The sequence below is a fragment of the Kogia breviceps genome, chromosome 3 (assembly GCF_026419965.1).
Source record: "Kogia breviceps isolate mKogBre1 chromosome 3, mKogBre1 haplotype 1, whole genome shotgun sequence".
NCBI lineage: Eukaryota > Metazoa > Chordata > Mammalia > Artiodactyla > Physeteridae > Kogia > Kogia breviceps.
Genome location: NC_081312.1, coordinates 100,173,386 through 100,187,713, shown reverse-complemented (window position 1 = coordinate 100,187,713; position 14,328 = coordinate 100,173,386). Strand labels below are relative to the sequence as shown.

The window sequence follows — 14,328 nt, the reverse complement described above, 5'->3', positions numbered from 1 at the left end:
GAATAGCAATCTAAATTCAATGTTCAAGACACAGAAATTGGAAGTCTTCTAGAAAATGCTCTAAAGGCTTCATTAACCAAGATAATTGTTGGGGATAGTCTCATTCACAGTTCCCTGAAAAGAAACTGAACCAAACCTTGACATTTCATGTTAAGTAGGAACAGTGAATAAGGCACATAATACAGGTGACTGTTAGGCCACCATCTTTTTTTTTTTAAACTATAAAAATAAACATAAGTAACTAATGGAATAACAAAATAAAAGTTTATTTTATTAGAATTAGGAATGTTCTTTCCCTCTGGGCAACCTGAACAGTCCAGTTACAATGAAAATCTAAGAACAGTTATTTCCACAGCACAGGGTGCTCTATGCACAAAATTACAGGGTTAGGAGCATTTAATCAATTTACCGATCTGATTGTCTCACCAACCCGCCCCCTCCCATCCCCCAAGTGCTCTATACTGGGATTTGTAGCTAAATGATTTTGTTACATCAAGTCCTTTTCTCTCTTATACTAAATTTCAGTTCCTAATCATGGTTGATCCACATTTTACACTGCAGATTCAACCATTTCAAATCAAGTCAGTCTTGGATCTGTTATATTTGTGTGTATGTATACACCTGTGTATTTAATATATTTATTTAAACACACATAAAACACATACAATCTGGGTCGCAGCAGATTACACAGAATTTAGAGTCTGATGATATTATATACTACTCTATTTTACCACTGTGGTTTGTATCCTGTGCTTTGGATCGACATTTTATTGTAAATCATTTAAAGTCCATCTACTGCTCAATGAATTGTTCAAATGAAGCATGCACTTTTCAGAAGACCTCAAGAAGACAGGGAGACCCTGGTGCTGACCATGAATAGAGCCCTCTGACAGAAAGACTTAGGTAGGTGAAACAGGGAAGCTGTCATACAATATGGCTTGCCTATCCCAGCTGGGGTCACTGAAGTTACTAACAATGAAAGCAATTAACTCAGGGAATTCTGTCCAATATGGAGACAGCTGTTAAAAGCTTGTAAGTGGAAAATGCCAATTCATCTTAATCCATACAAATTAGGGAATGCACCCACAACTGCTATACCCTCAGGTAATATGCCAACACTGAAACTAGAAAGCAGCTCTAAAAAGCACTGTTCCTCCATGGGTGGGGGCTGATATTATGAAGTGCACACATTGTTTTTGGATACTTGTTGTAAGGGGAGCATGTAAAAAGGATTTATGACACTCAAACTTAGATACTGCAGTTAACTGGTAAGGTTTTTTAAAAACACCACACATACACAAAACATTTTAATGGAACCACATATATCTAGATAGCAACTCTGGCTGCTTTTCAAAGTTACCAGGGAAAGGAACTTATTCAAGCTTTCTTAAAAAAAAAAATCCTTAGTTTTGATAAATGTCTTTTAAGATTGATGCAGTCACTGAAAATAAAGTCAAATGGTTGACAGGGAAAGGGGAGGAGAAGAGAATACGGAAGAAGCAGACACTGAGTTCAGATTTGCACCTAAGGTGGCAAGAGAAGGGAGGATAAAAGGTACAGGTAAAGTTGATCCTAAAGCAACAAGTGGTTTAAGGAAGCAGCATAATATATTCAGCAAACATTCACTGACTTTTGATGGGAAAAGAATAGTTGCAAGTACATCTCATGTAACCTTTTCTAAAAGGAAAAGTAGGGTTGAGTTAGCAAAGCCTAACTTAGGCAAAAGGCCAGAGGAAAGTGAACCTACTTCCCAATGATGTAATAAGATGTACAATGCAAGAGCAGACAAAGCTGCCTCACAAACGGTAAACACTCCCTAGGCGCAAGACATTTAGAGGAAGACAAAGAGGTCCTTCAGCCACAAGTGGTATTTAGTATTAAGACCTCAATCTAGTTGCCTAGTTCACTCTGTACTCCTGTATAAAACTGACAGATTTAGGGATGCTAATCTGTTGAAAAATACCACAGCAAGAATGGCCTAAACAGATACATAGTTAATAAAACCACCACCACCCTTTACTTTTAACATAGCTCTTAGTAGAAATTTCATAAAAATGGACATCACAGCTAAAACACATTATTAATTCTCCTATTTGCTGACAATAGAAAAGAAGCAAACAGTGGTTTCTATTTAAATGCACTAGATGGGAATATCAAGTTCTAGGGTGTTTGCCTTCAAACTGAACCCACAGCAACACACATAAGCAATTTCAGTATCTGCCATTTTTAATTCACAATCTGAAACTAAGTGAATGGCTATTTATTTATATTTAAAGGAAAAACATTCTGACACCCTAACGTAAAGAAGGGGTGAGAGAAGAGCCATAACTAAAATCTTAAAAGGCTCAAAGCAGCAATTAAGGGGAAAAATTTTTGAAATGTTTCCTCTGGATGTGACAGGAAGCCTTCAGCTATATGACACGGGCACACAAAGGCTTACGGAGATGCATGAGGCCATGGAGAGGGATGAGGTTGGGGACTGGGTGATTCTTGAATTGCAGCAGCAAAGCTCCCTGTTGCAGCCCTTATCAGGCCATGGCATTTAGTCAGAACTTGACTTCTCTATACCCAACCAGGAGCTGGGAATTCAGGGCACGAGGCCCATGGCCAGCAACAAACATATCAAACCAGAGAAGGCAAAGTAATCTCAGGAAAGGGAAATCAAAGAGCTCTAGATAGGTCTTCCAGAGGTGCTAAACCAACACACCTTTTAGCCCAACCCTCAACCCTGGAAAGATAAAGCAAACTGAAAGAAAATGCACAGCAAAAGACATAATCTTGAAGATTTTTAAAGAATAAATATTTTTTGTAATTAAACATTATGCAAACACGTGCCACGCTTGCTTTGTCCATGCATATGCACTATATACAATTTTGAAAAATACTGTGTTGTCCTCTTGTTTTAAAAGTCATATACAAAGTTTTTTTGTTTTTTTTTTTGTTTGTTTGTTTAACCCCTCTTTCTGCCTACCCTCCTCCCCGCCCCAAGAATTTTCTTTACAAGGAACTAATCATCATTCACTCATGACCTTGGGGTATGAGAGGGACAGTCTGCATGTTTGGGTGTATCTGTATGTGCACGGGAGGAAGGGGAAGAGGTCCTTTACCAAAGTACAACAAAATGGCTGGTTTGGACATGAAAAGCAGTGTCAAAGAGCTATTTTAAATTTTAACTGTACTACACTCAGGAAAAAGAAAATGGGAAAAAAAGGAGTCAGCTTTGAGAATGAAGCTACGTTACAAGTTAAAGTTGGAGGGCTTTTAGTGTGTCTGTCACACTTTTGTTGGCAGCCTAGAATACTGTTGTACAATGGTTTATATCTACCTTTTTTTATTACAATATAATTTACTTAAACTTTCCATTAACAAAACAGAATTCTGGTACTATAGACCAGCGGTGTCAGAATAGGCTTAGTGCCTCCTTGTTTTTATTTGTTTTGTTTGTTTTAATTGCATGAGCACTCTAGATGGTAAAGTTTTCAGAGTTCATTTTATGCAGGGCCATTCTCAGTCCTCAATGTACTCCCACAGATCTTTTTCATAGCCTTCATGCACATGCTGTAACAAAACCCTTCGTCGACTCTCACAGTATCTGTAATCAAAGAGAAAAAAAAAAAAAAAACAACCTGTTGTCAGCCTCCAGTAATAAAAAATAAGAGGCATTTACTTATTTTTTAAGGTTCCCTAAAGTTTATCCAGACTTAGAATCAAGCACCTGTTTTTTTTTGTTGTTGTTGTTGTTTTTGGCTGTTCCGCATGTCTTGTGGGATTTAGTTCCTCGACCAGGGATTGAACCCAGGCCCTCAGCAGTGAGAGCTGGGAGTCCTAACTACTGGACCACCAGGGAATTCCCCCAAACACCTGTTTTTGTTTTTAAGAGGCACATTTTCAGGTCTACATGTAAAGACATGACTATTTCTCATTTTTAAAAAGTATTTTTTGAAGTGCCCAGTTTTGGAAAATTAATTCTAGAGCAATAAAATAAAGGCTTTAGAAATCATCTGACTCAATCTTGTCATTCTACAGGTAAGTAAACAGTTTTAGGAAGAAGTAGTTTCAGAGGTTATTTATTCACATCTGTAAAATCTTAAAGTACTAGTGGCAGCTATAGCTGGCTAAGGGAAGTGAAAATATTACTTAGGACTAAATCTCCAAGTCTTCCAAATTCCCAAAGGTTTCTACTACTATTAAAAATATATTAGTATTTACCAAAAAACAACTATGGGAGAAAGAGCTCCATGCTGAGAAAGCAAACATTCTGCATCTTTCACTTAAGTGGTACCATATCTTAAAGTATCATCTATCTCTAGGACAAAGTAAATGTCTCCTTAAAAAAAAACAAATCTTAAAGGTTTGGGTAGCTCCCTTGTCAACAGCCATGATCCACAGGATCCCTAGGCTAGGGCCAGCATCCTAATCTCAGCCATCATCCTAATAGCCACTTGCTCTTTTGGGGCTCCTTCTTCCTGTCAGGGCAGCAACTACATAGATAAAACTGCATGGAAGAAGCAGAATCAGCCAGTGGGATAAACGGCTGATTTCCTCCCTATGCCTGACTAGCACTATCTGGAATCTGTTGCCCTAAGGACAGAAGCAATCTGTGAGAAACATGGCAGCTGCTCAGTTACTGAATATGCTAAACCCAAGTTTCACCATCATCTAACTTCACCACTAAGGCATACCAGACCACCGGTGGCAGACATTTTTGTTCAACAACTACTGGAGAAAATCTTACCTGTACTTATCTTGTACTTTCTGCTTTATATCCTGCAGAGAGTCTTGGGAAATATCTCGTTCAAGGTAGCCCGAGAGCACCTCTGTGGCATTCTCTAGATCTGCTTGGTTATTCTGTAAGAGGAAGAAGAATATATAGTAAATTTTGCCTTCAAAAGAAAGCTAAAAAAAGATAAACCATCTTAGCTGCCTCCTTGATAGACTGTGGGCTCAACACCAATTTTGTAATTTTCACAGGTGGTTTAACTGCACCTGTAAAGCCCTTCATCACTTTCACCCCTAAAAACTTGTTTTTTCTTTTCCAGGACAATTTTTTAAATATTAAAAGAGCTAAAGATTTATCCATTACCTCTGGAAGAATATTAAGGACAATGTGAAAAGACATAAGAAAAAGTATTTGGAATCTTCCAGTTCTGAAAACTGCTATTGGCTAAAGCTTGAGGAAAAATAAGAAACCCATTATTCTTTATATCTAGCTAGATATCTACTTCTTTATATCTAGCTAGATATCTTATGTATGGAAGATTAAAATTTTGGTATCCTTTACTACTATGGCTAGTTCTATATATTTACGCATATAAATTCCCATCTGCTAGTCACTGTTATTACTCAGCCATCTATCAACATCAATGCTGCATGCATCAATTTTAAATGAGCATCTCTCCTTGAAAAACCTGTACTGCTAAAAGCCCCCCTTTTAGTCATTACTTCTCCACAAAAGGCAAGCACCATATTAACTTCTAATACCATGTATTAGTTTTGCCCGAATAAAGACTTTTGAAAGAACTTATGATGTACCAGGTGTTACATAAGCATTATACATGGATTGTCTCACTTAAACCTCTTAACATTTATAGAAAAATTATCCCCATGCTAAAATAGAGATATAGACGAGGTCAAGTAATTTGCTTCAAGTCAACAGAGCTAAAAATGATGAAGTCAAGATTCAAATTCAGGGCTAATTCCAGAGCCTGCACACTAAATCACTAGCTGGCTAAACCACATCATTTGAACGTAGTTTACAGCAAGAAATCTAAATTTCTTGTATCTTCCTAATGAACACGAAACTTTTCTTTTTTAATTTTTTAAATTTTTATTCATTTTATTTATCTTTGGCTGCATTGGGTCTTCGTTGCTGAGCGCGGGTCTCTCTCCAGTTGCGGCGAGCAGGGGCCACTCCTCGCCACGGTGCGCAGGCTCCTCATTGCAGTGGCCTCTCTGGTTGCAGAGCATGGGCTCTAGGCACGCGGGCTTCAGTAGTTGTGGCACGTGGGCTCTAGAGCGCAGGCTCAGGAGTTGTGGAGCACGGGCCCAGTTGCTCCGCGGCATGTGTGATCCTCCCAGACCAGGGATCAAACCCGTGTCCCCTGCACTGGCAGGCAGATTCCCATCCATTGCGCCACCAGGGAAGCCCTTAACACTAAACTTTTAATCCACATTTTTGGGCAGAGAGTAAGCTTTAAAACTCTATATATCTTATCTATGAAAGGCAAGTAGTCCTATGACACACAGGTGGTTATTTTCCCCACTCAGTAACTATTCCTACCTCAAAGATAATGGACTGGTTATTCTTTTTGAGGTAGAAAGCGAAGACATAAGTGTACATGAGTGTGGCACGACACTGGCAGAGGACATCAACTGCTTTCTTCAGGAACTGCACCTCAATCCAGGACATGTTGTGCTGTTGCATCTCTTCCATTTTCTGCTTCACCTGAGCATATAGTTTGTGCTCAAAGCGTAGACTCTGCATGTGGTTCATATAGCGATTACAGTAGAACAGGTACCTCTGAAGGGCTGCCCTAGATCGCTGTCCCATTAAGAAAAATTAAGGTCACACAATTATAACAAATGTATTATATATACACAAAAGCTGATATCATATTTACTGATGAAACGGTATAGGAATTTAGGCTAAAATCAGGAACAAAGAGACATCTACTGCTACCTTTGTTATTTAATATTTTTTTGAATGTCCTATAGCTGTACTTTCCAATACAGCAGCCACTAGTCACAGGTGGCTATTAAAGTAAAAAAATCAGTTCCTCAGTGTTCAACAGCCATATCGCAGTCAGTGCCTACCACATTAGATAGTGGTAATAAAGAACATTTCCATCATTACAGAATGTTCTACTGGATAGCTCTGTTCTGTGGTATGTAATAAGGTACATCAATATTTTAAAGTAGAAAACAAAAGAGAGGCAACCAGACATCATATAACACCTAATATAATGCAACAGAAACTATACAGTACCACCAGTTAAGTGTTCTGTGTTCTTTCCACACCCCTCCCCATATCGAGTCTGAATTCAATTATCTAGAATTAACCACCAGTTTCAGGAAATTCAGGGATAGAAGAACCTATTAAATAAAACCAGGGAGTTGCAATCAGCAAATCCAGAATGTGTGAAATTCTACAAGAAAAATGACTTAGTTTGTTCAACAAACAAATGGCAAGGGAAGAAAAATAAACACCCAAAAATACAAAAAAATGAAAGGACCTATAGATTATAGAGGATCACATCCAACTTGTGCACCTGTATGGATCCTGATTTAAACCAACTATAAAAGTTTATGAGATAAATGGGGACATTTGAACACTGGATAGTTGATGATATTAACAAACTACTGTTTTAAGTATATAATATAATTATAAACTAATATATAATAAATATATATACAAACATAATTATGGTACTACAGTTTTATGAAGTATTTTAAAGTACTACCAAATATATATATATATATAAAATATCAGGTCTAAATTTGTTTTATATTATTTATCATACTGCAAAAAGAATTCACATAGGTCTCTCCCATTATACTTTAAATCTCTAGAGGAGATACAATTTTTAAAAAGTAATCTTGGGGGAATTCCCTGGCGGTCCAGTGGTTAGGACTCTGTGCTCTCACTGCCAAGGACCCAGTTTCAATCCCTGGTCAGGGAACTAAGATCCCACAAGCCTCGAGGCCCATCTGGCCAAAAAAAAAAAAGGTAACCTTGTTATCTCTAGCACCTAATATGCAGAAAATTATAAATGCTTGTTAAATGCAACCACCATGGAAGGGTTTCTTACCACACATACATATTTCTTTTCTTTTACTATCACCTCCTCTTCCTCTCTTCATGCCTTAAAGCCTACTAACAGCACAGATACTACTAGGCCCTATGCTTGGTCTCTTCCTTAGAAATACTATCTCTGAACCACATAACTAGCCAATCACACGATCCAGTATCATACAACATTGAAACATCTCAAAAAACCTACACAAGCCATATTATTTCAGCAGTCAGGTAGGTATTAAATCAATGCTTACACGATGGAAAATTATTCCAATTATATCTAAAAATGTAATATGTAGAAAATAAACCGCTTGGCATTTTATTTCCCCCGAAAGCACTAATATTTTTAAGCCTGTCAAATTCCCAAGATGAAATGGAAAACCTAAATCACATATTAAAATGTATGTTACAGGACTTAATGTGACCAGCATTTGATTTAATGTGACCAACAATTCTCAAACAGCTTGCATCACTAAAATACCTTTAAAATTCAACATGAAAGAATACCCACACCAACACTGCAAATAAGACCCATTTTTAATCAAATGCCAGAATCTGGATTGAGAAATGCAATCAGTATCCTGAAAACACTTTGGAAAAACAAACAAAACAACAACCTGAGTGCTTAGAACAGGGGTAGGCAAACTCTGGCCTGTGAGTGAAATCCAGCTGCTGCCTATTTTTTGTAAACAAAGTTAACTTGGAACGCTGCCATGCCCACTCTTTTAAGTCTATGGCTGAGTCAGCATTTCAAGACCAGGGACAGAATTGAGTAATTGTAACAGAGACTATATAGTCTGCAAAGCTGAAAATATTTACTATCTGACAACTCACAGGTCTAGTAGATAAGAAAATTCAGGGAATTCCCTGGTCAGGGAACTAAGATCCCACAAGCCTTGAGGCCCAGCTAGCCAAAAAAAAAAAAAAAGTAATCTTATTATCTCTAGCACCTAATATGAAAAGAAAGAAAGTCTAGTAGATAAGAAAATTCAGGGAATTCCTAGTGGTCCAGTGATAAGGACTCTCACTGCCAGGGGCCTGGGTTCAATCCCTGGTTAGGAAACTAAGATCCTGCAAGCTGCACGGTGCAGCCAAAAAAATAAATTAAAATTAAAAAAAGAAAGAAAATAAAATTCAAATGCCCACCCCTGTCATAACTATGGCATAGTATATTAAGTCAACAACTTTCTACAACACAGGTAACATCCTTCCAAGGCACTCAAAGTACCATCTATGTTCTTTCTGTATTGTGTGCCAACCTTCTAGTACTTTTTAAGAACTACAACTCCCAGAAAACACTAGGCCTGAGTATGGAAGTAGGGGAGGTGAGGAAAGAATATGCTAGATGTGTGCAATGGTGTGCTCCATTCTGGGAGGTATGGCTCCCACGTAAACAAACAAATACAGGCACTCATATGAAATTTCTCCCTGTACACCCACAGGATCAGAAGATTCTAGTTTAGTCCAAAAGAAATGAGCTAGTAAAATACTGTGTTCTAGCATCTACAATCTACACATTAGCAGGGCTTAGAAGCTATGCCCAATAATCCACCCTCCCTGTGGACCTCAGAAAGGGATTCTACCAGCACCCAAATGCAGACCAGGTAAAGGCCAAGGATAACCCACCCATATACTTTTGTTGTCAGCAAATACCATATTCTGGCTAGATCTAACTAGACTACTCTTCATTCAGGATAAGTAAAAACTAAAAGTCTAACATGGTTATTAGGAAAAATGTAATGCAGCATAAGAGAAAAAGAACAGTTCTCTATGGACTCAAAAACAAATTATCATATGACCCTGCAATCCCACTACTAGGCATATACCCTGAGAAAACCTTAATTCAAAAAGAGTCATGTACCAAAATGTTCATTGCAGCTCTATTTACAATAGCCAGGACCTGGAAGCAACCTAAGTGTCCATCAACAGATGAATGGATAAAGAAGATGTGGCACATATATACAAGGAATACTACTCAGCCATAAAACGAAATGAAACTGAGTTATTTGTAGTGAGGTGGATGGACCTGGAGTCTGTCATACAGAGTGAAGTAAGTCAGAAGGAGAAAAACAAATACCGCATGCTAACACATATATATGGAATCTAAGAAAAAAAATGTCATGAAGAGATTAGTGATAGGACGGGAATAAAACACAGACCTACTAGAGCATGGACTTGAGGATATGGGGAGGGGGAAGGGTAAGATGTGACGAAGTGAGAGAGTGGCAGGGACATATATACACTACCAAATGTAAATTAGATAGCTAGTGGGAAGCTGCCGCATAGCACAGGGAGATCACCTCTGTGCTTTGTGACCACCTAGAGGGGTGGGATAGGAAGGGTGGGAGGGAGGGTGATGCAAGAGGGAAGAGATATGGGAACATATGTATATGTATAACTGATTCACTTTGTTGTAAAGGAGAAACTAACACACTATTGTAAAACAGTTATACTCCAATAAAGATGTTAAAAAAAATTAGAAGAAAATTTTAGGAAAATTTATGGTCTCTTCAGCAGAATTTAAGACAATTGTGACTGCTTAAAACAGAAGCAGAAAGCCATGAGGGCTAAGATTTAAAAACAAACAAACAAACCCAAAACAGAAGGAGATGCAATGACAAACTGAGCTAAATAAAAATGCAACATTAGAATCGATTCCAAATGGGAGGTAGGAAAAGCATGACTGTCATTGTAGAGTTTTGTATATAAAGATTACATGGGGTGATGTTTCTCAAACTGGAGTCTAAGGACGCTAGACAAAACTGGAGTAGGGGTGCCAAATGATCTGGTTTAAACAGACCATGGAATGTTTAAATATTAAAAATCTGATAATAACCTAAAGAAAACACAAACACTCCGGGCCATATGAATGAACTTACGAGAATCAACGTTTTCAGGTCTTACATTTGTGAAATGGCTAAAACTGGCATCAAGCAGGATTACTTTAACTGCACCAGAGTTGAGAACAGTAAGTGATAAAAGAATATATTAATGATCAATTCTGATCAAATCAAATTTTGATGCACTGTAGGGGTGAATGTGCAGTAGGTAAGATATAGAAAACTGGTGGGAGAACAAATTATCACATGGCACTTGGTAGTACGGGTAACCCTAAATTTTAAAAACCTGTTCTGACAACAGTCTATCAACAGTAATTTAATTTCAGCAAATAACTTATCTGTCAAATTAGTTTTAACTTGAGTTCCACTGGTTTTGTGGTCTTCTTGGTTTGGTTGAATAGTTGCTTAAGAGTTAACAGCTGGTTTTATGTTTAAACATAGTTAAGTCGTATTATAATAAATATAATTTAAATCAACATTGGCATTTGTGGGGGCTTTTTTTTCCTCCTTTAAAAGGATCACAAATATTGTGAAAGTCTGTAATATAACTGCCTAGGTTATATAAATATATTCCTTTGTATTTATGGTAATTTAAATTATAATAAATTTTAAAGAAGCATTTAAAAAGTGAAACAATAACAAACAGGTTTTGTTTTAGATTGCATCCTGGCAAGACAAGCCATTTAAAAAGATTTTGGGGGGACAACTGGGGAATTTCAACACAGAATGGATGAATGTAAGGAATGATTAAATTCCAGGATTCTACAATTATGACAGAATTATCAGGCTGAAAGGAACTAAAAGTGTTACTGAATCTAATCCACACCAACGGTTTGAATCCCTTCTACTATAATAGTGGGTTATTCCCTATCCAGTAAGAGGGAAATCCCCACCTCCTGCACAGTTCATTCCAAATCAGCTCACCTAAAATCATTAGAGCTTCTTGATGAACAATGAGATAATTAATTAATTAAAAGAAGTAAGACTGCATATAAATTGCAGCAGTGCCATTTAACAAATACTGCTCTTTAATCTCTTTGCTGGGAAGGGAAAATCTTGATACTGAAGACTACTGAAACCTGAAAGTGTGCTAGATTAATTTTAAAAAATGCAAACAAACTTATAAATAAGTACTCCTGATATACATGTGCATAAGATCCCCTCTCTACAGGTACACAGATAGCCAGTATTTACTGGAATGTCATTTCAACAAATGTTTCAGAACTCAACACTCCAGCTAAATCATTCCCTAATCAACATAAAATGCATGTTTGAAAATAAATGTACTTACCTCCTGTGCATCTCTTGCTGCCTTTGCATCATCCTCATTATAGCGGTTACAGTTGTACCTTAAAGTAAGTGAAGAGGATTCCATAAAGCCATAAATCAATGAAAAGGGAACAAATCACAGAATTTTAGCCTGGATTTAGAGATTACCTAGAACCAATACTCTCCTTTACACAGATAAACTGAGGTACAAAAAAACAAACACAGACCCCTAGTGTTTTAATCCTTTCCGTAATAGTGTGTCAGTTCTCTACTAGTAATAGGCAGTTAGTTCTCCACCTCCTGAGGCAGTCCATTCAAATCAGCTTACCGACAATCATTAGAAAACACTGTTATTCTAGAACTTCCACTTACCAACTGTAGTTTGAACTTCTAATCCAAATTTTGAAGTAAGAGATCACCTCATCTCCTAGATTGTCTGTTATTTAGCCAAATATTCCCAGTTTTTCCAGAATTACTCACCTTCTTATCTTCACTTATATACACCAAAGAAAACCAATAACTGACAGACTGCTATGTAACAGGTACTGTGCTAGGTGCTTTATATGCTATTACAGTTTACAAGAATCACTGAATCTTCCTAGAGAGGTCAGCTCAGAGTGGAGATGTATAAAACTGGCATTTCCCTTGTTCCTCTGTTTTCTTTTACGGGAACCTACATTACAGGAGTAGCTGATGTTTACTGAGTGTTAACTACATACCATCCACTTACTAAGGACTTCAACTGTCCTATCATGTTTAATCCCCTCAAGCACCTCATGAAATATTATCCTCATTGAGCAGATGAAGAGAAGATAAGCAACATATTTAAGGTCACAAAAATAGAGCTTCAGAAATGGAAATTAAACTTATGCCCATCTGGCAACTGAGGCCCATGCTTTTAACTAGTGAGTTCATGTCTTCAGAGTCTTTTAACAGTAATCTTCTTAGAAGAATTTTGAATTTAATGTAAATCTTGTTAAACTGGATTCATTATTCCAGCTTGCCAAGTCCTTCAGGATTATAATGGTTTATATAGTCAATATCCCTCTTTGATGTTACCCAAAAATGTATACAAGATTCTTATACTAGTTCAAGAAAATCATCAGTACAACTGACCAGAAGAGCAGTATATAGTTGATGTGAATAAAAAAACGAAGACAAAGCCTTTCGGCAAACCTTTAAAGCATTCCACTAGAAGACACAAACCTATTATCTGTACTCCAAGAAATGGTCATTCAATTAATCCCAAACCTCCCTGTCTGTATTCACAGCCTAGGCCACAAACCTCTCAGTCCACAATGAAATTCCTTGCTGAAATCTACCAAACATTCCCTAATCCATAAACCTAATAATACCATTTGATTCTGGAATTTCACATAAGAGAAAAACTAAGTTATACAGTTCATATGCAGCTTGTGGAATCAGAAATTTTGGAAATTTGGGATTACATTCTGTCTGCTCCCAATCTCTGGTACCTTTCCGTTTTCCGTAAGTACTCAGAAATAACCAACAATGGCTCACTGATGTCATCCTGAAGTTTTTAAAGTAACCCAGACCACAAATCACCTGAGTCAGGAGACTTATGAATTTTCCCTCAGCCTAGGTTATAATCCTCTTTTACCAATAATTACTCTATTCAAGTTAGCTCAAAGACTGCCTCTTCTTGCCCTCTACTGGTCAACTATTAACACCTCTTCTTTCTATCTGATACATCCTTTTATACTTTCCTTTTGATATTTTTAGATACTTTTAAGCCTCAATTCATTCTGGGCTTTAATCTGCCAACATTAAGAATTTTAAGGCCACGAAAGCAAGCAGGGCCCATCTATACTTCTAACTCAGATGACTGATAGTGCTGCTTGGAATGCTTTTCTGAAGATTTCTGAGGCATTTTCAGATTTAAACAAGAAAGCACAGCATGATTTATCTGCAATGTTAAAGACACAGGCAACATTTCTGACACCCCTGGTCCAGGCCATTCTTCATTCTTCTGTATCCATCATTTGTTTTGTACCCTTTCCATTTTTCAATACAGCTCACTGAAAATTTGAGTTGTGATCAGAGATTTCCTTACACACACACAAAGTCTCTTTAGTATCTCTTCTCTCCTATTCCTTCTCCCCTTCACTAGGCTTGTTTAAATACATTCGAGTGAATTTAATTTCCAGGAACACTCTAATAATCCAGTTTGACCTCATAAAACCTAGAGTACCTATACCCCAAATACCTTTCCTTGGCTCTGACAGTGGTAAAAGCACTTTATTTCTATCTAAGCAATTAGTTTTTACCCGGCTCAGAATTAATTTCAGACAAATAATCCCTCTTACTATTCCTCTAATTAATGAATCTAAAAGGGAAGACTTGCCACTGTCTTAAGTTCAGATCCTCCTCATCTTGTCTTGAACTTGCAATTTCTTCCCCTCC

The 14,328-nt window shown here is 37.3% G+C and overlaps 1 protein-coding gene across 2 annotated transcripts in view; it reads right to left on the bottom strand.

The window, feature by feature from the left end:
• Nucleotides 1-242: 242 nt before the first annotated feature.
• ARIH1 (ariadne RBR E3 ubiquitin protein ligase 1) overlaps nt 243-14,328 on the bottom strand; it is a 123,361-nt gene continuing 109,275 nt past the window's right edge. The window contains exons 11-14 of one of the 2 annotated variants that reach the window (XM_059055990.2): nt 11,927-11,984; nt 6,281-6,541; nt 4,736-4,848; nt 243-3,592 (exon numbers count right to left, since the gene is read on the bottom strand). In XM_059055990.2, coding sequence (XP_058911973.1) covers nt 3,508-3,592; nt 4,736-4,848; nt 6,281-6,541; nt 11,927-11,984 — 517 coding nt within the window. In that variant the 3' untranslated portion in view covers nt 243-3,507. The remainder of the gene's footprint in view (nt 3,593-4,735; nt 4,849-6,280; nt 6,542-11,926; nt 11,985-14,328) is intronic. The other variant, XM_067029308.1, reaches the window with a different exon arrangement.